General features: G+C 41.6%; 1 protein-coding gene across 1 annotated transcript in view; it reads right to left on the bottom strand.

Annotated features, from left to right (window-relative positions):
* The window catches only part of SCFD1 (sec1 family domain containing 1), a 54,646-nt gene extending 35,220 nt beyond the window's left edge, over nucleotides 1–19,426 (bottom strand). The window contains exons 1-8 of the mRNA XM_063290009.1: nucleotides 19,313–19,426; nucleotides 14,566–14,636; nucleotides 13,767–13,855; nucleotides 12,617–12,707; nucleotides 10,573–10,695; nucleotides 9,389–9,476; nucleotides 8,455–8,544; nucleotides 7,346–7,401 (exon numbers count right to left, since the gene is read on the bottom strand). Coding sequence (XP_063146079.1) covers nucleotides 7,346–7,401; nucleotides 8,455–8,544; nucleotides 9,389–9,476; nucleotides 10,573–10,695; nucleotides 12,617–12,707; nucleotides 13,767–13,855; nucleotides 14,566–14,636; nucleotides 19,313–19,343 — 639 coding nt within the window. The 5' untranslated portion in view covers nucleotides 19,344–19,426. The remainder of the gene's footprint in view (nucleotides 1–7,345; nucleotides 7,402–8,454; nucleotides 8,545–9,388; nucleotides 9,477–10,572; nucleotides 10,696–12,616; nucleotides 12,708–13,766; nucleotides 13,856–14,565; nucleotides 14,637–19,312) is intronic.
* Between the last annotated feature and the right edge of the window lie 6,923 nt (nucleotides 19,427–26,349).

Genomic DNA, 26,349 nt, shown 5'->3' with positions numbered 1-26,349 from the left:
GGTAACCTGTAATGATTGCCTATTCTAGAACACCATCAGACTCATGAGCAGGATCACAAAGATATCTGATTTATTAAAGAATAGTATGCAGGATCACAAAGAAAGCTGAGAATGAAAAAAGCGTGCCAAATGCAAACTAAAAATCCTCGGTACAAATGAGATCCCTCCCCCCATAGAATCTTCCCAAGCTCACAATCCTAGGTGCTCCTAACGGCTTCTGATGGTCCGTGGGAAAAGTCCTTGAACAAAGCACATAACCCAAACACATTCCATTGAAATGAACATAGATACAGAGCTTGGCACAAGGTTTCACAGCAGCTCCCTCTCAAACAGAAACGCGCGTCAGTGCCATGGCATATGAAACGTTACAATGTACAGTGCACATTGAAACAGTGAACATGACATACTGCCCCCCACAAAAGAAAGAAAACACTAAGCAGCAGGCTTCAAAGGGTAAGCCAAGTGGAAACGGTTTACTAAATCAGGAGCATTAATGTGGCGAGCAGACACCCATTCAGGATGAGGAAAGTGTTTCCAGCGGATCAGATACTGGAGGGTGCCTTGAAGCTTGCGAGAATCAACAACCTCCTTGACCTCAAAGTGCTGTTGGCTATCAATCATGATCGGAGCAGGAGGAGGAGGTTGGCGATGCCAGCAGGAAGAGTGGTGGACAGGCTTGAGCAGGCTGCAATGGAAAACAGGGTGCAAGCGTTTTAGATTGTGAGGCAGGTCCAACTTAACAGTAACTGGATTGATAAGACCAACAATAGGGAAAGGACCAATGAACTTGGGAGCAAGGTTTTTAGAGGGTTGTGGGGACTTGATGAATTTGGTAGATAGATATACTTGATCCCCAATTTTGAAATTGTGTTGCAAAGAACGACGTTTATCGGCTTGAAACTTGTAAGCAGCCTGGGCATCAGCCAAAGCCTGTTGAATCACCAGCCAGGAATCAGCAAGCTTAACAGCCCAGTCAGAGGCAGAACAGGATTGGGGAGGGGGTTGTGGCAGCTCAGGGATGGGAACAAAGTCGTGACCAGAAACCACACGAAAAGGGGTTTGCCCGGTACTCTGACGGACAGCATTGTTGTAAGCCACTTCAGCAAAAGGCAGCAAGTCCACCCAATTGTCCTGATGGTAGTTAATGTATGCTCTAAGGAACTGTTCAAGGGCGGAGTTCAAAATCTCAGTAGATCCATCAGTCTCAGGATGGGACGACATGGACAGCGCCTGTTTGGTGCCAATCAATTTTAAAAATTATTTCCAAAACTGGGAAGTAAACTGTGTCCCGCGGTCTCTGACCAAACGGGAGGGGCTACCGTGGAGATGGTAGATGTGAATGAGAAATAGGCGGGCCAATTGTGGGGCCGACGGGATGGACACACGTGGAATGAAATGGGCTTGTTTGGAGAAAAAATCTTTTACAACCGAAATGACAGTTTTCTTCTGACTGGGAAGTAGGTCCACAATAAAATCCATAGAAATCTCATCCCAGGGATGGGATGGGCTGGCCACTGGCTGTAGAAGCCCCTGTGGTTTCCCTCCTTTTCACTTTGACATGGCACAAACAGGACAGGAAGCAACATAGTCTTTTACATCACGCCTTAAGGTTGGCCACCAAAATTGACGGTGAACCAAATGCAAAACCAAAGTGTCCAGCAAGTTTATCATCATGGGAACGCTGCAAAACATCAGCTCTTAAAGTTTCAGGCACATAAAGGCGGTGTTCCACCCACGCCAGACCATTTTCAAAAGAAACATTGTCTCTATTAGCTAGCAACCAAGTGTCAGATTTCAGTGCCTGGAGAAAGTCCTTCTGTAACTGTCAAGGAACTTGCACTTTCCGCTTCGCAGACTGGGCTGGGGGCAGGGTTGCCTGCGCATGGGTCTGGCTCCGAGTGACGGCAACCAAGCCCAGTTGTGGTTCAGTGAGAACAGTCCCAACTATATCTGCCATGTGGTCAAGGTCCTGAGGCAAACGTGACAAAGCATCTGCCAGAAAGTTTTTCTTTCCTGGAATAAATTTTAACTGGAAGTTAAAGCTGAAAAATTGAGCCCAGCGAATTTGCTTAGGACTGAGATGCCGGGGGGTGCGGAGGGCTTCCAAATTCCTGTGATCAGTCCAAACCTCGAAAGGGCATTTAGCGCCTTCCAGGAGGTGACGCCAGGCTTCCAAAGTGTCTTTTACAGCAAAATCCTCTTTTTCCCAAACATGCCACCAGCGTTCAGTTTCAGAAAATTTTCTGGACAAATAAGCGCAGGGTTTTAAATGATTTTCAGAATCTCTCTGTAACAATATAGCCCCAACTGAGGAGTCAGAAGCATCAACTTGGACCACAAAGGGGCGTTCAGGATCGGGGTGCTGTAAAATAGGCTCAGCGGTGAAGAGGGTTTTTAACTTCTCGAATGCTGCCTGGCATTCAGGCGTCCAATTCAGCACTGCCCCAGGGTTTTTTACTTTGTGTGTCTCCCCCAAACCCTTGGTACGGAGTAAATCAGTAAGGGGCAAAGCAATCTCAGCGAACCCCTGGATAAATTGGCGATTGTAATTACTGAACCCGAGGAAACTTTGCAATTGCCTCCGGGTGCGGGGACGTTCCCAACTTAAAATCGCCTGAATTTTTGCAGGGTCCATTTCAATGCCCTTGTCAGATACCCTATAGCCTAGATAGTCAAGCTGGGTCTTGTGAAACTCACATTTGGAAAGCTTGGCATAAAGCTTGGCATCTCTAAACTTACTTAACATCTGTTTGAGAAGGCTTTCGTGTTCCTCCTCGGTTTCAGTGTAAATGAGGACATCGTCCAAATAAACCAGGACCCCTTTAAACAAATGATCATGTAATACTTCATTAATCAATTGCATGAAGACTCCGGGTGCCCCTGTTAACCCAAAAGGGAGGACTTTGTACTGAAATGAACCCAGTGGACAATTAAAAGTGGTTTTCCACTCATCTCCAGCTCATATGTGGATGAGGAAATAGGCTTCACGAAGATCGAGCTTGGAGAAAATCTTGCCCTTAGACAAGTGAGCTAACATGTCCTTCATGAGTGGCAGAGGGTATTTGTTGCAAATTGAGACGGAATTTAACCGATAGTCTGTACAGAGTCGAAGCGTGCCATCTTCCTTTTCCCGGAAGAGCACAGGTGCCCCAACTGGGGAATTTGCAGGTTCAATAAACTCCCTTGACAGATTTTTGTCAATAAAGTCCTGTAATGCCTCAAGCTCCTTCTGAGTCATTGGATAAATTTTCGGCTTGGGCAATTGAGCGTTGGGAACCAACTCTATTGCACAATCAGTTTTCCGATGGGGGGGGGGGTAGCTGATCTGCTTCCATTTCCCCGAAGACGTCTGAAAAGTCTTGGTATCGATCGGGCAAGCCTTCTAAACGTGCCAAACTAGGGCGCGGTGTGGCAATTGCAGCCCTTCCAATCCCCGTACTTGAAGCTCTCTCCGCGGTAGGGTCTTGGTAAAACCCATCCTTAAAAGTCAGAGTTCTGTGTTCCCAATTTATATGTGGGCTTCGATAGGTCAACCAGGGAATCTCCAGAATTACCAAGGGGTTGCCAACAGGTGCCACTACAAATTTTAAAGTCTCACGGTGGCTGCCCATTTGCATTGCCACAATTCCAGTGAGATGGGTTGCCGCCCCCCCCCCCCCCCGCCGTTGAACCATCCGTGTGAAGATCAAAGGCTGCTGGAGGGGGAAGCTAGGCAGGTCCAAAGCAGCAACCAGATCAGGGTGAATCAGACACCTGGAACACCCAGAGTCAACTAAAGCCCAGACCTCTGTAGTCTTTGTGTGGGAGCCCAATTTCACTTTTACTGCTAAAGTGGGACAGTCAGCACTCACCATAGCATCCTCGCGCCCATCCTCCTCCACCTGCCCGCAGGTGCTCTTCATGGCAGGTGGCTGGTGTTTCCCGCCGGCTCCTTAGAGTCATCTTCAGCCTCTCCCGAGAAGTAGAATACTTCCTCAGCATAGGCTGCATCCTTGGCTGCTGTCATCCGCCGCGAGGGGGGCGGCGATTTGGCCGGCAGCTTGCCCACTCGATCTCCAGCCTTGGCTTTTGGGCAATCAGCTGCTCGATGCCCTTCCTTTCCGCATCGTAGACACTGACCCCTCGCATAGCGCCGATCTCTCTCCACTTCCCAGGCTCTATAACCTGGCCGGGCAGCAGTTGCAGCACTTCGGAGTCCCCTCATGGTGGCTGGTTGTTTTTCAGGTTGTTTGGTTTGCATGAAGGTATGCTGGGCGTGCTCAGCCTTGCCGGCCAGACAGATCCATTCATACAATGTCTCTGGGTCGTCTTTACACAACGCCCACCGTAGGACGTCCCGGTTGAGTCCCTCTTTAAACCGTTCTATTAAGGTTGACTGAGACCAGTCGGGGATTTTCCCAGCTAAAGCCTTAAACTCCAGGGCGTAATCAGCTACAGACAGTTGGCCCTGGGTAAGATCCTTCAGCGCCTTTTTAGCTCTTGCCTTGGCTAGAGGATCCTCAAAATGCAGCTTTAACGCCCACATGAAGTCCTCAAAATACTCAAGCTCAGGGGAGTCAGCCTCACTTAATTGAACATACCAGTCAGCCGCTCGTCCCTTCAACTTGGTGGCAATGGCAGTTATTTTAGCCTCTTCGGAAGGGAAGTATGGTCCAAACTGCCTCATGTAACTTTTAGCATTAGTGAGAAAGAAAGATAACTTGGTTGGATCCCCATCAAACTTGACAGAAAAGTCTTTCACCTCCACTCCTGTTGGAGCTGAATCAGCGGCTGCTTGAGTGGTTGGGCCCCAGGTTACAGTAGTTCTCCCTCCTTGGGGTGGGGACACTGGTGGTCGAACTCTGCGAGGTGGAGATTCATCCCGGCGCCGTCTCCGGCCCCGCTCCGCCGGCGGTCCGGGTGGGGGGGATGGGGGATGATTGCGTGGAGCTGGAATCTCCTTCGCGCCTCGGCTGCCCCCCCCCCCATGATAGAGACAAGTTTCTTAATATGTACTCCATCGATTCTATTTTGGCCTCCACCACTCTTAGCCTTTCAGGGGTTTGAGATTCCTCCTTCTCTCGCGTGTTAGGCTGTCTCCCTGTTGATACCGTGGTAGATTCTATGTTTGAGGTCAGCGGGAACTGATACTTCCAGGATGCCTGGGACGTCCCTGGCTGGGGTTCTCCCATTTCATCCCAGGTGATCAACTCTGCGGGCGATTCGCTGGGTGCCGGTTGCTCTGGTTCTCTCCCATCGTCAGATTCCTCTACCTCAGGGCTGAAACTCGAATCCTGCCGGAAACCTGAAGGTTCTGGGGTGAGGCTCAGTTCTCCGCTCTTGACCATTGACTCGGGCATCAAGCCAGTCGGTTCCTCAAGTCCCTTGGTTGTGAGCTTGGACTCGCCCATCGTTAACTATTTTCCCTCACAAGAAACTAATCTTGGTAGGAGCCAACGGTACAACTTTGGTGATTCTCAGCTTTATGTAATGATTGCCTATTCTAGAACACCATCAGACCCATGAGCAGGATCACAAAGATATCTGATTTATTAAAGAATAGTATGCAGGATCACAAAGAAAGCTGAGAATGAAAAAAGCGCGCCAAATGCAAACTAAAAACCCTCGGTACAAATGAGATCTCTTCCCCCGTAGAATCTTCCCAAGCTCACAATCCCAGGTGCTCCTAACGGCTTCTGATGGTCCGCGGGAAAAGTCCTTGAACGAAGCACATAACCCAAACACATTCCATTGAAATGAACATAGATACAGAGCTTGGCACAAGGTTTCACAGCAGCTCCCTCCCAAACAGAAACGCATGTCAGTGCCATGGTATGTGAAACATTACGATGTACAGTGCACACTGAAACAGTGAACATGACAGTAACCCTTAATGGACTTTTGCTGACATCAGGATTGAAATGACAAGGTTTTAAGAACTATGTTCCTATAAGAGATGGGATATGGGGAGATCATTTGTGTATTTTAAGAGAAGGTGGTAAGTTACTAAAATTGTTTATACTTGTGATGAAGGGGGAAGTCATTTCTTTATATATATTTTTTTCTTTACTATATGGCTGCATCATGTGTTACAGAATCTTAATGTTGAAACAGGCTATTAAGCCATTAAGTCTAACCCTCTGCTTGGTGCAGGAATCCAAATCCTGTCTAGGCTCTGCATGAGCATATCCAATGTTTAAAGTAGTTCCTTTCTCCTGTGGCCATCCTGTTCCCTCAAAAGCTTGTCAGAAGCACTGGAGGTTTTTCTAAATCACATGGGAGATGCTGCATGGAGAATTAGTTAGAATTACTTCCCTCCTTATTTTTTCAAATAAGAACCTATGTTGATCCCAAGGAGCACTTTCTTTTAGAGGAGGTTCAAATCTGGATATAATTCATTGTCTTAGCATATAAACCAGTGAAATACTGTAGCAAGTTGCTTTGTCACTGAAGCCTAAGCTGAAATGAGATAATTCTAACCATGGGTAAGCAAGTCATGACTTAGCATGATATATGAACCTTATCTTCATGCAGTCCTGAGAGGAGTAGGGTTTGTATAATGTAGATAATATTATTTAGAAAAATAAAGGGAAGGGAGGAAGAGAAATACAGGCTTAAATCAGATATAACAGCAGAGGATATAACCACAAACCTATCTCTTTGCCTTCTCTGAAAAGGCCAAAAAGAACTGGATCATTTTTATCCAATTCCTGTATCTGAATTAGGCATCAGATTTAACTATGAATTATTTGAAGAAGCCAGAATTCTAAATTATCTCCAAGTTGGATGGAAGGATTGACAATTAACTGAAAATGGAAGAAAATCTCATTGCAACTGCACCAGAAGAGATTGGAGAGAGAAGTATATACTCCTAAAACCTATTTATTCTGCAATAAAACATTAGAAAGTTTAAGATTTGATGAAATAAGATGAATTGGGGAAATTGTTCAGATGTGCTTGGTTTGATACATGCATATGAATTTACTATCAAGAAAATGCCAAATCTCTTCTGCAATACAAATATACAAATAAAAACATGTCACTGACCCACTGTAAGACTAGGTAAAAAAGTCCAAGACAAAGTAGTCTGTTAATACTTATGCATTCTGTTATTAGCATTGCGCACACTGCAATGGAACAGTATGCATGGCCAGTAAGCAAGACCTACTGATACTTTTGTTAGTCCAAAAGTTGGTACAAACAGAATCAAAGGTCTGACTGGGTACTTGAAAAAGGATGAAATTTGTTTCTGCGAGCTACAGAAACTCTGCACTGGCTACTGTATAAAATCCATTCCATGTTTTCTATTAAACACCTACCATGTTTATTTCAATAATTAATTCAGTTGTGGTATTTCGTAACTCACCACTGCCACCATTTCTGCTGCTGTTCCTCTTGAACATCTAATTATTGGAATTGCTCCTATAAAAATAATGTTGAATAAATGTCTTTTGATCCAAGTGCAGCATATATTTAAGGTAGATGACATACTGTTCGCGATGCTGCGGGTTGCACTTTTTATTAAAGAAATAGGTGGCTCACAACTTTGATAAAACATAAAAATGTTTTTTTTTTAAAAAGCAGACAAACCCTACAGCACCTTTCAGAAAATGAACAGCAGTTTGATAAAGCAACAAGAAGATTAAATATCCAAGGCTCTGCTAAAAAGGAAGGCCTTCATGAACTTCCAGAATGACCTTAGTAAGTGAGATGGGCCTCCCCTGGAAGAGACTTCCAGAATACTGGCAAAGCCACCCAAAACCCATCCTCCTAGTCCCAGTGAGATGGATCCAAAAGTTTATTATGATGCACAAGACAGCCTTCAAAGTTAATTTTAATCAGGGGGCCAGTATATACCGGAAAAGGAAGTTCTTCAAATATCCTGTTTTTAATCATTCAGGCATTTAAAGGCTAACATTAGGACAGCATCCAGAAATAAACCAGAGGCTAGTGCGGCCTGTTCAATAACTGATCTTAAGCTCACTATATGCAGTCCCTCTTAACATGGGTTTCAAGATTCTGGACCAATTGTATTTCCAATACAGAACACACTGTAATAATCCTGACATGATCTAAAACTTCATATTAATTGTAAAATGATTAAAAAGAAGTAATAATTTCAAATTTCATACACATGAACAATCTCAATTCCACCAAACGTCCCTTTTCAGTCTTTTACAATGTTATACTTACCTCTGTGAAAATAGGAAACATGAGGAATGTTAGAAAAAGTTTGAATTCAGGGTTCAAGCTGATTAGGAATCTTTGGGAAAATGTTACTCTGGATAGGATAAACTGTAACACTACAACACAGCTAATGAGAAAATGAGAAGAGAATATGGAAATGCAGATAGAGGATGGTAAGTCCTGCTTTTCTCATTATTTACTGCATATAGTACACTAAATCTTAAGTAGAAGTAATCATCTTTTCCAATAATAGTACAACAAAGGAAAAAAAAAACCCTTCACACTTACCAAGCGTAACAAAAAAACAGAAAAGGCTGTCAACAATTGTATCCATAATGGTCTCCATTTCTGTATCTGTTACGTCTGGTCTGTTAATGGCTATAATACCAAGAAGGAAGAAAAATCATTAAAGTCATCAACAGAGTGACTATTTCTAGCAAAGAATTCTACATAACAAATCCTACACTAAAAGATAAAACACATACACATGCAATACATACAACTTGAAAAGCACTATTTATTCTTCTTTCCATAATGAACAAGACACATTTAGTATTTTGATACTATTAATATAGACAGCACCAGATAAGGGAAGGCTAGATAAAACTAGTCTACTTGTAGGGAGGCGCGTGGAAGGAGGAAGATTTAATGAAGTTGAAGTTTTTCTTTCTCATTTCCTTGATTTGGATCAGACAATCCCTCCCCCTGCCTCCCAACCTGAGTTTTACTATTATTATTTCTTTTTATCTATTCCACAGGAGAAAAAGTATATATGCCATCTCAAGGGCTGACATATTTTCCCCAATTCTGAGGACGACCCAACCAAGAAATGCTAACATCCTTCTTTTGCCCTTTGAAAGAAAGATCCAAAATACCTAAGATCCTGGGGCACTCTTTCAGAAATTAAAAGACTGCAGGGTTTTTTCTTTTCATCATTTGTCTCATTAAGACCCATTTTCATCTTTATAATAAATGCACATGTTTAATGAATGTAGGTCTTAAAAAAATAAGAGCCTGAGTGTTTAGTGGTAAAACTCTGTATTAGCAATAGAAAATATGCATGCATGCAAAGAATTACAGCATTAAGATCTTATACAGTTTAATAGTACTGTATCCTCAATAATTTAAGATAAAGGGTAAGCTGAAAAAAGTCTAATAAATAAATATTGATTTAAAATACCACAAATTGCATTAAATAAATGTTTTTAGAATAATCACCTACCACGATATGAAACAAGCTCCTTATTCTGATTGCATAATACAAACATGTCATCTTCCAAAGTAATGAAATTTAGGTATTGGTCAAAAACCTATACATCAAGACAAAATGATCATCACTAAAGAAACATCTTCGTACATCTTATAGATAGGTAATGGACTGATTTGAGAAATATCACATGGAATAAGAATAGTGAAATAATAAATTCAGTAGCCAGGCAGTTCCAGGAAAAGATATGTGTTTGGATTAAGGAGTACTAAGGAGGACACAATGACAGGGTAGTAACATATATTTTCCTGGTTACTATGTGAGCTCAGGAAAAAGTATGATTTCTCTAAGGAGCACAGGCACAGTGAGTGCTGGATCCAAAGACTTTACCTCCTTTGCATCCAAATACTGCACACTTCTACAGAAAGCATTCTGTAAAGCAATTTTTTCTCATTTTTACTTTTCTTTAGCAATCTCACAAAAAGATATGATGCAGAGGATTATAGTAGTTAAGAAAGATTCACAAAGATATAGGGGTCTCAATTTGTGCAAAGGATTGCCACTAAAGCAAAACCATCACAGGATATAACTGAATTAATGCCTACATGTATTATTAGAAAATGATAAAATGTGATAGTTACCTCAACTAATCTTGCAATTGGCTATACATCTTTAAAAACACCTAGATAATCTGAGACTCTTTAGTAAACATTTATTTCAGATATACTGCAATATGTATCTTAAACATATGTTCCTATAAAAGTACATGTCTTTATACAAAAATATGACATAGCAAACCAAAGAGATGTAAAAGTAGGAAGCTTGAAGACTATTGCTATAGTAATTTAAAAACAGTCACAAATTATACTGAGAATCGATGCAAAATTATTTAGAACTCTACGCAATCATAGGCCATGTATCTACCTCATTAGAACTGCACAGTGCATCAAAGGGTTTGAACAAGATTTGTTATGAAATCCATAGCATATTATTAATGTGGAATAGGAATCTGATTAATTCAGAACTGCTGAAACTACTTTTTGAATTAAAGCTATACAGTGCCAGTCACTCCACAAGCAATGTATCTTCAAAGATGTGATTTTTAGACTGATCATAGATTTGTGCCAAATACATTCTTTGGAGACAAGCATGTATGTCATGTTCACCTGTATCAATATAAGTCAAATTATACTTTGTACCTTAGCAACTTGTGTAACTGCACTGGCACCCAGAGCAGCATTTGCTATATCTTCCAGTTTACTTCTTGAAATGGCAGAAATAAAATTTAAATAATACGACTCATAAAGTTGATTTCTAAGATCCTGAAAGAAAAAAAGACCAAACCAAATAATGTCAAATAAGTGGACTTTTAGTGAACAAGAATGCTTTAAGATTAAAATATTTAGTAAACAAAAGGATAGTAAAAATGTAATTATTCTATGAGACTCTGCATCATACCTGGACCAATTTACCGTCAAGAACCCTGCCTTATTTAGGAGTACAATTCTAATTTCTCATGTATTTAAACATATACAGATTATCTTTAACATATGCCATGAGAAGTGGAAACTGGATGCATAAAACTGAGCAGCTGGCCAGATGTGGCTGTATGGAGTTCCATAAAAAAGCACCCTGGAGGTAAGCTTAATTTAATTGGGATGTCCTACATCACTGATTGGATGCATATTTCTAGTAGGTTGCTGAGTCATCTGTTAATGTTGATATTTCAGTTGGGATGCAGTATTTTTAGTTACTTATTGGCAAGGATAGCCTGCATTAATATATATTTTAAAAAATGCTTCTAAGTGAAAAAGTGCTTTATCTTAAAAGGAACATCACCTGGTTATAGAAATGTAAGATATGGGACAATCTGTCAAAATTTTGTGAAGTGGATAGTTCTTTAAAACATGGATATACTAAACCACCTCATCTGCTGATTGAGGAATTGGTATCATGACCAGGAAGCAATGTCCCTTTTCTACAGAAGAGATATTCTACAGTGGATATTTCCCTCCCATTTGCTCCAAAGGCAGGTAGAAGATTCAGTCAGTTCCTCAATACAACAGCTCCATCCTCAGTTTCTGAATAAAAAGCTACTTGAAGAGCTCAAAGGAAGCACACCTGAGAAATGTAGAAATCAATAGGATACTTGATAGTGCCTATTTTCTGGGATCTATTCTCCTCCTTCTACAACGTTCAGTTTAAAACTCTACCATTATATTTTCAAAGCATCTTCCAAACACATTCCACCCCGTTCTTATGAGTCCATCTCTTGCGAGGAGCCCCTCATTCTTGGGAATGTGCCCCATTATCAAAGAATGCAAGCTGTTTTTATTGGTACCATACACGTAGCCAGTTGTTTAGTTCCCTCCTTGTCTCCCAACTGAAGATTTGGACAACTTTTGCCCTTCAAAAATTCAGGCTACAAGTTGAATTACATTCAAGTTTATCTTCTTTGAAAACCAAGAATTCAAGCATTGCATGCTCACTTTCTCAGAATATATCCCTTGCAAATAACACTCACTGAGATGAAGTGTCTAGCTCTAATAATTCCTCAGAATACACAGCTCTCACTCCCTTATCTTACTTGTATCCCCTTCCTGTGGAACTCTCTTACTCTTGTTAGCTTTCATTATTAAATCCTCCTCAGAGTCTGGCAGAATTTTTTTAACAAGAATGGAGCTAACTGGTTTCAATAAATAGGAAAGTATTTTGTTAACAATCCTAACTTCTGGAAAAGGTAAGAGGGTTAAAAGAGGTAGAAGATTCCCCTACCCTCTACCATATGAATGTACCTCACAGCTATGTCAACTTTTTCATGGTGGGCCTTCTCCTTCACCTCCAGATGGTACATTACACCTAAAGTAGAAGATATTTCCATTGTATGCATTAGTCATGCAAAGCTGTGTATTTGCACTGACTACATCAGTACCATCTCATATTAGTAGCTAAAGACATTTCCTTTCTGTCCTCCAACTCAACTAGAGGAGAGTGCTGTTAATTCTTTCTAGGAACCTAAAAGAAGATAAACAACTGCTGCTCAAATTGCTCAATAATGAACAATGATGTGGTAGACATATTGCTATATGGTAAGCCATACCGATATACCTATAAGCCAAGCACTATGTGCATCTGGCAGAAAACCATTTGTATAAGCATCTGCATTATAGCGGTCCTGTAATTCTAGGTTACAAGTTGAATTCTGTTACTGTTCACAGAAAACATTGAACAGGTAAAATCTACCTGGCACAGTCTATCGATATTTTCTTCTGTTGGCATTACAAAATATATTGCTGGAACATCAGGAATAGGGTCTCGATCAGAGTGCAGAAGACTGAAAATAAAAGAACCTTATTTAATACTAAACTAAAAAGCAATTTAAAGAACAAAGACATCACTTTAATCCTATGAATTCTTACTTCGGATTAATCGTCACAAAGAACTTAATACTGAGTATTATTTATTAATAATCTACCTCCATCATCATTCCATAAATGATGGTCTATAATTAACTAGAAAAAAATACAAACACAAAAATCTATAATAAAATCTTTTTAAAAAGTTAAACCAACATTGAACACACTAATGCATAAAATCAAACTGATGTGTTTTAACTTCTTCTCAAAAACTCATGAGTAGGGACTAATAAATTAATTAGAAAGCTTTTTCATTTATTCCATGACACAAGCCTCTGTAAGTGATTATATCCTAAAAAGGATTTTTATGGTGTTGGATGACAAATTACGAATGAAATATATTTGTCCTAACAGTCAGGAACCACACTGAGACAAAGAATAGGTCTCTAGTGTTTTATTACTGCTACATTAGACAGAAAATCCTAACAAACTGAAGAAGCGTGGGAAAAACCCAGACAGATAAACCCCAAAAGTTAAGGCGGGTCTGATCTGTGACTCTTTGAATGGCTGCTTAACTCCTCAGTACTACGCATGCGTGTTCCCCCCTGGATAGGGGCCCCCTCCTGCTCTCCATCAGTACTCATGACAATATTTTCTCCTATCAGCAATAGGAGTATTGAGTAATACTTCTAAACTCTACTGAAAGACTGCTTTGAATATGATTAAAATATATATTTTTAGATTTTCTCTTAATGTCCTTCAATACCTTCCAAAATAATAATTCTGTCATCAATCTCATGAATCAAAACTTGTATAGCTTTATACTGACTGGCATGTTAGAGCTTCAAGCCTGCTTGTGACAAGACAGGATATGGCTCTGAAAAAAAGTACAACTTACAGCTTCCTCATCTACTGTCCCACTGGTAGGATATCTGATTTGCAACCTAATCTGATAAATCTTCAATCACACAAAATCTTTCAAATACTATATAATATAATACAACATATGTACAGACACAAACAGACAGAATACATACAGATGCAGAGTAATGCCCATATCTCTTAATTCTTTCACAGAGAGTAATGGAGATATTATGTCCTGGCCAAATCTGTCATAAATAAGAACCTATAAGGCAAACACAAATAATATTAAGACATATACTATAGATGAAATCTTTAAAAACTCTGTGTACGCTGTTTTCCCACTGAGAATTACTATATAATTAATATTAATTCATAGGGCTTGAACAAAGAAGTGGTACAGCACCTCAATTCCCATCGGTTTTGCAATTATTAAATAGATGGAAGATACTATGAGCAGTATTTCAGATACCAAGGAACCAGCATCATGTTTACAAATTCTTCAGTACCTTAAAAATTATTAAAATATACCAGTGATATAGTTAAAAAGGAATTAAAATTAAAATAGGGTACAGAGATATTTATAAATATGGCACTATACAGCTCCCCCATTCAGACGAATGTAAGGACAGTCTCTTATTTTAAAAAAAGGGAGGGATGAAGTTACAGAAAGGATAAAGCAGAATAGTAAGTTAAATATTTTTAGTTGCAATATTAAGAATAGTTTTGCAAATAAATATTTTTAGATGTTTACAATTTTCTTTATATAGCCTTCATCAAAATTTCAAGCCAGGTCATTTTCAACAGTCTGTCAATTTTTCTATTTACTTCTTTGTTTTTCATATATAGCAATTGTTTCCATATGTCAGCTTATTAGCTAGAATTATAAAATGTATCTTTCAAAAATATGGTAAGGAAGTTAATTTAACAATTTAAATTATCTTGGCTAAAAGATTAATCTATAACTTGACTTACTTTCCATACTGGTTCACCTGTACTGTTTTTAACAGGTGGCATGTTAAAATTCAACATGCGCTTCAGAGCCACTGCAAAAAGAATAAAGAGTTCCATTTTATTTGTTAATAATGATAATGATCATAATATTGAATTATTTAGATTTTTTTTTGACACTGCAGAAAATGGGCCTATAGTCTTTTGAATATGCTCTCCATTACACAAACGTTTCTTTTAAACTAAAAGACTAGAGGAATTCTTCTGGTCTGAATGCCAGCATCTCAAACAGAGAACTATAAATGACATGAAAACTGGTGTAAGTCTCTAGGTACCAAGCAAATTTATACAAATCTCTTGCTAAGCCCCTGACATTATCTTCATCAGATGTAGTCCACAAAGTAAATGAAATTGGAAGATGTATTCTATATACAGGTAGCCCTTGCTTAGCAACCACAATTGGTACCAGCAACTCTGTTGCTACGTGACACAAATGCTACGCGCAACATCACATGACTGCGACAGGTTTATGACCTCACTTCTGCCATGGTTGTTAAGCAAATCATGGTGGTCATTAAGTGAGACATCACATTACTGCTACTTGCAATTTTACTGCTGGCTTTTCCATTGACTCTGCTTGTCGGGAGCCAGTTGGGAAGCGTGCAAATGTTGATCATGTGACTGTGGGACACTACGATGGCCATAAATGCCCACCGGCTGCGAAGTGCCTGAATGTCAATCGCATGACTGCAGGGATGCTGCAATGGTTGCAAATGCAAGGACTAGTTGCAAAATTACTTTTTCAGAGCTGTTGCAACTTTGAACGGTTGCTAAACAGGGCCTCATTAAGTGAGGTGTACCTATGCAAGCCTTGACTGTGATACTCTTAAAATCCAGAAAAGATTCTTTATTGTGTTCTAATCACCAATATTGATGCAATTGTGAAAACAATATTAATATATGCAAGACAATTATCTTGTTTAACTGGTCACTACATTTGTCAAGTCTTTCAGATATTTCAATTGAAGAAAAGGCAAAAACCAACTATTCAAAAGAAAATAGGGTTGCTCTTAGTAAAAACCTATTTGGTTGCTAAGAATTAACACCAACTTGATGGCATGTAATCAATACATTACTAAAAATAAATGGTCTTTTATATGTACCACACACTGTATCAAACACAGGCATTTCTATGCCTGAAAACATCATCTTTGTGATGTAACTAAAAATTATTCAGGTTGATCTACACAAAAAAGCTTAAAATCTACAAGGAGAAAAAAGGACCCACCCCATGTACATTATATTCACAGTTCTTCACAGCAGTGGAAAGAGCTGAAGAAAAAAAGGGGGGATTTGATTTTTGCTTGGGGCTGTGATTGTAACTGTATGGAGAGAAAGAACAAGACTGTCTGATGTCTTCCTCTACTGCTCTCCTCATATTGGAGGGGACATCCATAAAAAATTATTTAGACTCTCCTTCTCATTGTAAGCCCTAATCATGCAAAAGGTGCCATTTACAGATCTTTTCCCCAAACAATAGCTGAGGGAGAGCAATAAAAAAGTATGGATCCTTCACATGATTATATAATAAAGGAACTAGGGTGGAATATAGCAAGTTGTTACCAAGAGTGGGACTGGTGAGGAGAAATCTTTAACAGGCCTGTCTTGGTCTCTCCCATTACGGTCCACCCAGGCTCCCAAGGAGTCAATGTATAGTAGCCCTTCCATCTTTAACCAGGCCTTTGAGTGTGTTGTGGTGCTCCCAGGAGATGGTTCGTCAGGTACTCCTAGGATAGGAAGATGGCTTACCCAGCATGTTAAAAGACTTGGAACAGTGATCTCACTGTTTGTAGGTGTGTGGCTGGGTGCTCAGCCTTGGCTCCTGGCAGTGAGTTTTCAATGGGTAAGAAGGAAGACCGACCTGGCACTTCTACATGGAAAAGAGCTGTGGGTAATTGAGGTCTATTTTTAGCATGGCCTCCACCTCTTTCATGCCATCAAGGGATGTTGGTATTACATTCTCTACCTCCCCACCCCCCGCAACTGACATCACCAATTTTTTTTTCTTTCGTGTCTGTATGGTTAATATCTACCTTTATGATGTTTCTCTCTCCCCTCTACCCAATTACTATGGCAAAAAGATTGCCCAAATTTTCCTGATTGTCTTCAGAAAAGCCTGTTTCTGGACAGGTTGTGGCCTTCATTCTTTTCAAGGCTTTTTAATGGTCTTCTTTCAACCTGGCATCTGTTACATTTCTCCCATAGCTACTTGTCATGGCCTTTGGATGCAGTGGCAAAGAATAATGGTAACTGTGATCAGACACACCTAGAAGGTATGAGATTAGAGCAGGGTTTCTCAACCAGGGTTTCCATGAGAGGTCACTGGGGTTCCCTGGGAGATCACAATAATTTTTATTTAAAAAATTATTTCAAATTCAGGCAACTTCATATTAAAGAGGTAAGTTTCATTCTTTATTTTTACTTTAAGAACACTGTTCATGCATATATATACAGGCCTATACATGAAACAAATATAATAATTTTGTAACTTCTGGCCTATATATGAGCCTGAATGTGCAGGGGTTCCCTGAGGCCTGAAGAATATTTCAAGAGTTCCTCCAGGGTCCAAAAGTTGAAAAAGGCTGGATTAGAGGAAGCACTTGTAAGCTGTACTACATAAGAGGAGGCCCCTACACTTCATTTCAAGAACTAATCTATCTAATCAAGGAGGGGTCCATGCCCCATTATTTCTTGGGATAATAGCTGTTTAGTTAATGTTGTTTGTTTGATACCGCCTCTTTTTTTGATGTAGGAAGCTCAAAATATTATTATATTTATTACAAAACAAAGCTTATTTATTAGGCTTGTATCTCACTATTCCTCTATATGCCGAATTTCTTGGCAGATTTCCATGCAGACACAGATCCACATTGGTTCAGTATTTCTAGTTTTGCTTATATTTTATAGCAACTTCTGGAATGAAGGTTTCTAACCAAAATGAATCTGTGGGAATATTGGTGAGTAGTCATAGAAATGGCCAAATTACACCAGTCCCACAGGGATTGCACAGATTGCCAGTTTGGTTTGAAGCATGATTCAAGATTTAGGTGATGTTCTTTAAAGCTTAATTCCATGATACTTTAGGACCTGTCTCCTTCCCTACTGTCATACTTACTCTCTAAGATATGATGAAAAGCCCTTGTCTGTGTCCTAGCTGTGGCAGAGGTACACTTGGTTGGGACAAGAAAAATAACATTTCATGGTCACATCTAAGCTCTGGAATGCTGTCTTGGAAGGCAAGGCTAGCACTCTCTTTGTTGGCATTTCACCAATTGGTCAAAACCTTACCATTTAAGAATATATGATTTCCAGAGGCAACATGAAAAAAAGGGCATTTTTTTGTGTCTGTCTACTTCATAATTTTTACCTTTATATTGGGGGGGGGGAATGGTTGGGTCCCAAATAGCTGCCATAAGTTCATATAAATAAATATTTCAACTTTGTAAATGCCTTTGAAAAGTCCTTATACAAAGGTATAGCAGCCAAGGATTCTCCTACAGATTACTAATTGATTAGAGAGCAAGAAAGTTAGATACTAAAAATAAAAAAACACCATGAAAACCTGCCAAAGGATCTCTTCAAATGGAGCATGTTGAAACAAATTAACAAAAGAAGTTCAATATGTATTAGTGCAAAATGAGACTAAGTGTAAAATAAGATTAGTTTAAAGCTACATGTTAACTTCATATATAATCTAATAGTACTGAACTGGGGGCATTCTTCCTTTCTCTATTGCATAATTTTGATAACTGTCTATTAGTAGAGGTAACAGCAGGTGGATTCTACTTCTAAGGCCAGTCTCTGAAAGCACACCTGACATGAAGTTTATATGAAAAAAATATTTTACCTATGATAATGGGCTATAAGCCAAGCTATAAAATCAAAGTCTCATAATTTAACAGTAGCACCAGAGATGGTATTGTCTACAGTGAAAAAAACTGACTGTAATGCAACTTTCCCCACCCAAGTGATTTCCAGATGGCTTAGATGACAAACCCCATAATCCCAATGAGCATAACCACTGCTGGATGGGAATGATGGATGCAACCATCCAACAAATCTGAGGGCAACAGGTTGGGGAGTGCTCCCTTAAAGTACCTCCCGTTTACAAACTCCAAGCAGACATTTCTTATAAGCGATTCGGTTTTATATTGTCAAATGATGCCTGTGCCGGTTTAATCATTTAAAGTGGCAAAGCAAGCTAGAAATTAATTCAAGGATTCCTTTCTCTCCGAGACAATTCCGTGCAACAATTCCCTCCCCATAAGAAGCCCTTTGCAATGCAGCGCTGGTGGAAGACCGCATTCCTGTTTTACAACATGTCCTTAAACTTTAGCCCACGAAGTCATTCCTAGCCGATAATCGCCAAGGCTAAGGAACCGGGAAAATAAAGGAAGGCCTCCAGAAGCGCTCGAAGTCAGAAGCACAAAGGGCATCCCAGCAGCAGGCATTCCAGCAGTGGGAGCTCGATCAGCCCAGGCGAGGCTGGACAAGCCCGCTCGCTCACGACGAGGCAGAAAAGAAAACAGTTCTCTCATAAAAGACACCGAACTGAGCTAGAGCGACGAAGGGAGGGCCGCAAGCCACACTGGACGGAGACGAAGAAGGCCCTGTCGTTCTCCCTTGAGGCAGTCCCGGCTTCAGGACTGCCGAAGAAGGCAGGGCGGCCAGACCAAGTAATCCTGCGGGGGACCTAACGCCGAGCACTCACCTGTCTGCTTCTCCCGGATGCTAGCCGCCATCTTCCCCTGGCGCTCGGGCCGACTCCGCCCCCTTTACCGCCGCGCCATCACCAGCCGGCAGACGTGGCGCGAGAGGACTACGCGAATTCTTGCGGTGGCGCGGCGGGAGGAGTCTGCTGAGGTCCTGATCAACCCGTCGGCGCTGACGCTGCTGCCCCGGTTGTTCCCTCGGCTCTTTGCCGGAGAAAGGAAGAGAAGCGGCAGTCTAACAGCTGGGCTTTCCCCTCCTGCTTCTTGAGAAACGGGAGTTAGGATTTGGCATTTTCCTACGTATTTTATGTCTGCGACTCGTTCCGGACATAATTCCCCTTGTTGGCGATAGCTGGTCGGATGGCTGGTGATGGACGACTCCTTTGATAGTCCTCGGCACCAATTTATGGGACTTTTTGAGTGTGAAACTAGATTGGCGCATTTAATCTTTCATTCTGTCAGAACCTATCGCTTCCGGCACAAATTGCTTTTAGGGGACTGGATTACTTTGTCTTACATTCTGAAAGTTAAAAGTTGTTATAGTTGTTCTTCTCCAATACAGTCTTACAACTGGAAAGTACGCGTGGGATTGTGGTCTTCAGGCTTGTTGTAACTTAAGCCTCAATTTATTGTACCTTAAAACGGAAGCAAGAAACCTGTAGTTTTCTGAATGGTAGACTAAATCTCCATCCCTCCTGACTTTTCACCATAGCAGCTGAGTGCTACTACATGATTGGAACTGATTTCTAAGTCTGAAGAGCCACAGATTCCCATGCCTACCTTGAAGACAGGCATTAAACGCAATTGCTTCAGGAATAAATGAAAAATAAAAGACTCTACAAGGTTGTATGTCTCCCCCAAATACCAACAATGATTTAGGTTCCACTCTAACTTCTGGCACTGCTTAATTATTCTTGCGCTTCACAGGCAATTTCTGTATCTGAAGCCTAATTTCTGGGCATCAGATTTATGAAGATAAGTAGATTGAGCATTCTTTGTAACAAATCTTGTTTCTATAACAGGATAGTTGGGATCCAGGGGTTATCACACCTATAGCAAAAAAACCTAACAGCTGAGGGTTGATCTCCTTGGAAGCAATTTAAGTTTTAAATAAATGCCTGACATTGATAATAAACCAAAGGAGATCAAATTGAAGGAAGATGGAAAAACAAAACAGGGGAATCGGAATTCTGCCTGTGTTGGATGAGACTCAGATTTATAGTTTTGGTGTAGTCCTGGATCCAGTCTTGAATCCAAGCAGTATTTTGCCAGATCTGGTTGATGTACTAACTGCACCATTCTGGAAGGTGTCATTTTTTGGCAAAAGGAGTTTAGTTGCATTCCATTTTGACAAAATTTTATATAGTGCTGACTCAAAAGCTGTGTTCAGACAATTGCAATAGAAAAGCTTTTATGTGGATCATGTTAACTCCTTTGTTAGAAAATACTTTATTAGCTTCCATTCCAGGCAAAATTAAAACATTGGTTATGACTTCTAAAGCCTTATTAACTGACTCCTAGCTTTTCAAAGTAGTTTTCCTACATATGAACTACATGAGGTTAAAATCTTCAGTAAAGTCTTTGTTAGAATAAAAGCACCTTTTGCAAAAAAAATTGACGGTCTTCTCTGTAGTGGTTCCCATTCTAGAATTCTTTGCTATGGTAGGCATGCTTTCTGTTGTCCTGTCAGTTGGCAATAGCCTTATTTCAGCAGCGTTTGGCTGTTAAGAAGGCTTCTCTACTGAGAAAGATTTATGTAAGTAGATGCTTTGTCTTTTTTTTATTGACTTTTTTATTGTAAGTTGCTACCTTGAGCACCATTCTAGGGTGAAAATATGTAGAAAATTGTTTAAAATTTTCTGTAATTGTCCTTGGGCCTACTTCATAAATTTCTATAATGCTTAATAAAGTTGGGTAATCTCTGAAAACTTCAGCAAAGGATCGTTACCTTGTCGTGGTGCTGGAGCTTGAGCACCTCAATGATGCCATGAGCTAAACCGTGAAGGGCCACCCAAGACGGGAAGGTCATGACAGAGAGGTCAGACTAAATGCGATCCTTGGGGAAGGTAATGGCAACCCACCCCAGTATTCTTGCCGTGAAAACTAAATGGATCAGTACAACCAGAGATATGTCGGTATACCATCGGAAGATGAGACCCACAGGTCAGAAGATGGTCAAAATGCTACTGGGGAGGAACAGAGGATGAGCTCAACTAGCCCCAGACGTGATGACGCAGCTAGCTCAAAGCCGAAAGGACGGCTAGCGGCCGACGGTGCTGGTGGTGAACGGCGAATCCGATGTTCTAAGGATCAACACACCACTGGAACCTGGAATGTAAGATCTATGAGCCAGGGCAAATTGGATGTGGTTATTGGTGAGATGTCAAGATTAAAGATAGACATTCTGGGCGTCAGTGAACTGAAATGGACTGGAATGGGCCACTTCACATCAAAAGACCACCAGATCTACTACTGTGGACAAGAGGACCACAGAAGAAATGGAGTGGCCTTCATAATTAATAGTAAAGTGACTAAAGCAGTGCTTGGATTCAATCCAAAAAATGATAGAATGATCTCAATTTGAATTCAGGGCAAGCCATCTAACATCACAGTGATCCAAATATACGCCCCAACCACAGATGCTGAAGAAGCTGAAGTAGAGCAGTTCTATGCGGATCTGCAGCACCTACTGGACAACACGCCTAAAAGAGATGTTATTTTCATCACAGGAGACTGGAATGCTAAGGTGGGCAGTCAAATGACACCTGGAATTACAGGTAAGCATGGCCTGGGAGAACAAAATGAAGCAGGACATAGGCTGATAGAATTTTGCCAAGACAACTCACTCTGCATAACAAACACTGTCTTCCAGCAACCTAAGAGACGGCTTTATACATGGACTACACCTGATGGACAACACCGAAATCAGATTGACTACATCCTTTGCAGCCAAAGGTGGCGGACATCTATACAGTCGGTAAAAACAAGACCTGGAGCTGACTGTAGTTCAGATCACGAACTTCTTCTTGCACAATTTAGGATCAGACTAAAGAGATTAGGGAAGACCCACAGATCAGCTAGATGTGAGCTCACTAATATTCCCAAGGAATATGCAGTGGAGGTGAAGAATAGATTTAAGGGACTGGACTTAGTAGATAGGGTCCCGGAAGAACTATGGACAGAAGTTCGCAACATTGTTCAGGAGGCGGCAACAAAATACATCCCAAAGAAAGAGAAAACCAAGAAGGCAAAATGGCTGTCTGCTGAGACACTAGAAGTAGCCCAAGAAAGAAGGAAAGCAAAAGGCAACAGGGATAGGGGGAGATATGCCCAATTAAATGCAAAATTCCAGAGGTTAGCCAGAAGAGATAAGGAATTATTTTTAAACTAGCAATGCGCAGAAGTGGAAGAAGACAATTGAATAGGAAGGACAAGAGACCTCTTCCAGAAAATTAGAAATATTGGAGGTAAATTCCAGGCAAAAATGGGTATGATCAAAAACAAAGATGGCAAGGACCTAACAGAAGAAGAGATCAAGAAAAGGTGGCAAGAATATACAGAAGACCTGTATAGGAAGGATAACAATATCGGGGATAGCTTTGATGATGTGGTCAGTGAGCTAGAGCCAGACATCCTGAAGAGTGAGGTTGAATGGGCCTTAAGAAGCATTGCTAATAACAAGGCAGCAGGAGACGACGGCATCCCAGCTGAATTGTTCAAAATCTTGCAAGATGATGCTGTCAAGGTAATGCATGCTGTATGCCAGCAAATTTGGAAAACACAAGAATGGCCATCAGATTGGAAAAAATCAACTTATATCCCCATACCAAAAAAGGGAAACACTAAAGAATGTTCAAACTATCGAACAGTGGCACTCATTTCACATGCCAGTAAGGTAATGCTCAAGATCCTGCAAGGTAGACTTCAGCAATTCATGGAGCGAGAATTGCCAGATGTACAAGCTGGGTTTAGAAAAGGCAGAGGAACTAGGGACCAAATTGCCAATATCTGCTGGATAATGGAAAAAGCCAGGGAGTTTCAGAAACATATCTATTTCTGTTTTATTGACTATTCTAAAGCCTTTGACTGTGTGGACCATAACAAATTGTGGCAAGTTCTTAGTGGTATGGGGATACCAAGTCATCTTGTATGCCTCCTGAAGAATCTGTATAACGACCAAGTAGCAACAGTAAGAACAGACCACGGAACAACGGACTGGTTTAAGATTGGGAAAGGAGCACGACAGGGCTGTATACTCTCACCCTACCTATTCAACTTGTACGCAGAACACATCATGCGACATGCTGGGCTTGAGGAATCCAAGGCTGGGGTTAAAATCGCTGGAAGAAACATTAACAATCTCAGATATGCAGATGATACCACTTTGACGGCTGAAAGCGAAGAGGGACTGAGGAGCCTTATGATGAAGGTGAAAGAAGGAAGTGCAAAAGCTGGCTTGCAGCTAAACCTCAAAAAAACCAAGATTATGGCAACCAGCTTGACTGATAACTGGCAAATAGAGTGAGAAAATGTAGAAGCAGTGAAAGACTTTGTATTTCTCGGTGCGAAGATTACTGCAGATGCTGACTGCAGTCAGGAAATCAGAAGATGCTTAATCCTTGGGAGAAGAGCAATGACAAATCTTGATAAAATAGTTAAGAGCAGAGACATCACACTGACAACAAAGGTCCGCACAGTTAAAGCAATGGTGTTCCCCGTAGTAACATATGGCTGCGAGAGCTGGACCATAAGGAAGGCTGAGAGAAGGAAGATCGATGCTTTTGAACTGTGGTGTTGGAGGAAAATTCTGAGAGTGCCTTGGACTGCAAGAAGATCAAACCAGTCCATCCTCCAGGAAATAAAGCCAGACTGCTCACTTGAGGGAATGATATAAAAGGCAAAACTGAAATACTTTGGCCACATAATGAGAAGACAGGACACCCTGGAGAAGATGCTGATGCTAGGGAGAGTGGAAGGCAAAAGGAAGAGGGGCTGACCAAGGGCAAGATGGATAGATGATATTCTAGAGGTGATGGATTCGTCCCTGGGGGAGCTGGGGGTGTTGACAACCGACAGGAAGCTCTGGCGTGGGCTGGTCCATGAAGTCACGAAGAGTTGGAAGTGACTAAACGAATAAACAACAACAATCTCTGAAAAAGCTTAGCAGAGTCAGACCCGTGGGGTCCTTGGTGCTCTCTGAGCCTTATTGTTTTCTTGCAGATGTTTCATTGCCAGACTAGGCAACATCTTCCATGCGAAAAGGGAGTGGGGTTTGCTCTCTGTTTATATACAGTGGCTTGCCCTGCTTGTGTTGCTGGGGGTGGCTGGTAGTTCCTTGATTAGGCTGTTGTTTGCAGCTTGGTTGATCGACTGAGTTAATAGTTCCTTGATTGGGGTATTGTGTATCGTTTGTTCGTTTGGTGTTAATCCTGGTGTTAATCTTTGCATATCTGGGCATCAATCACTGGCGAGGTGGTGTTCTGGTCTTAAAAGGTGACCTGTGCTAGATCTGTGCTCCTCCCGGCTGGCAAAGGCTGCCTGGGAGAGGATGTGAGATTGGGTTTGGGCGGTGGCCGATTTCTTTTTGAGGGAGGGGGTAGTCCCACTGGCTCTTAAGGAGGCGCTATTTTGCCCCCTCAAGGGGCCATCACTCGACCTAATCTAATATGGAAAATTTTTGTCCAGTCTCCAACCTTCCCTTTTTAAGGAATGTTGTAGAGAAAGCAGTTGCACAGCAGCTTCAAAGGGCTCTGGATAAGGTGCATTATCTGGACCCCTTTCAGCCAAGATTCAGGCCAGGATATGGGACGGAGACGGCATTGATTGCGGTCTTGGATAACCTCTGGTAGGAGCAGGATGTGGGTAGTGCATCCATCCTTGCTCTTTGTGATCTCTCAGCAACCTTTGATACTATCAGTCATGGTATCTTCTAGACTGGCTTTGGGAGTTGGGGGTGGGCAGCACAGTGTTGGCTGGTTCTCCTCTTTCCTTGGGGGTTGGTTCCAGTTGGTGTTGATAGGAGGGGAGAGGTCCAGCCCATGGCTCCTACTTTGTGGGGTGCCACAGGGGTCGGTTCTCTCCCCTCTCCTATTTAACATCTACATGAGGCCATTGGGGGAGGTGATCCGATGGTTTGGGGTGATGTATCAGTATGCTGGTGATATCCAGCTTTGTATCTCCCCACTGGGCTGCCTGAGTGATGCCATGGATGTCCTGTCTCAGCGCCTGGAGGCTGTAAGGGCCTGGATGGGGTGCATTGGGCTTTGGCTCAACCAAAGTAAGACTGAGTGGCTTTGGGTACTTGGGCCTTCTGGTACCAAGGTTTTTCCATCTCTGGTCCTGAATGGAGTGGCACTGCCTCAGATGGACCCAGTGCGCAATTGGGCTCATGGCTTCTGCTGGAAGAGCAGGTGGTAGCTGTGGCTAAGAGGGCCTTTGCACACCTTCAGGTTGTGCACCAGTTGTAGCCATTTGTGGACTGGGAGGCTCTGCTCGCTCTCATTCATGCTCATGACCTCCTGTTTGGACTACTGCAATGTGCTTTACATGGGCTGCCCTTGAAGAGCATTTGGAAGCTTCAGCTGGTACAGAATGCAGCTGCATGGGTTGTAAATGGTGTCGGCTATTTGGCACAAGTAATACCACTGTTTGGGGGGCTGCATTGGCTGCCAGTCTGGGTGCAATTCAAGACGGTCGTCACCTTTAAAGACCTTCATGGCTTGGGATGGGTTACCTGAGGGACCGTCTTCTCCCAGTTGTTTCTACCCATCCAATCTAGCCTGGCAGGATGGGCATGCTCCAGGCCGTCAGCCAAGGAATGTCCAGCTGGTGGAGACCAGGAGATATGCCTTTTCTGCCATAGCGCCTGCCTTCTGGAACATCTTCCCTCCTGAAATTAGGATGGGCCCAACCCTGTTGGCCTTTCAGAAGGCCTTGAAGACCTGGCTATGTGCCTAGGCCTGGGGTCCTGAGTGTGTGAAGGGCCCATTTCCTGGCTATACTGACACCAATTTAATCAAATTGTGATATATACAGT

This window comes from Candoia aspera, chromosome 1 (assembly GCF_035149785.1).
Source record: "Candoia aspera isolate rCanAsp1 chromosome 1, rCanAsp1.hap2, whole genome shotgun sequence".
In the NCBI taxonomy this organism is placed as follows: domain Eukaryota; kingdom Metazoa; phylum Chordata; class Lepidosauria; order Squamata; family Boidae; genus Candoia; species Candoia aspera.
The sequence above is the reverse complement of the archived record's forward strand: the minus strand, read 5'-3'. Positions and strand labels throughout refer to the sequence as shown.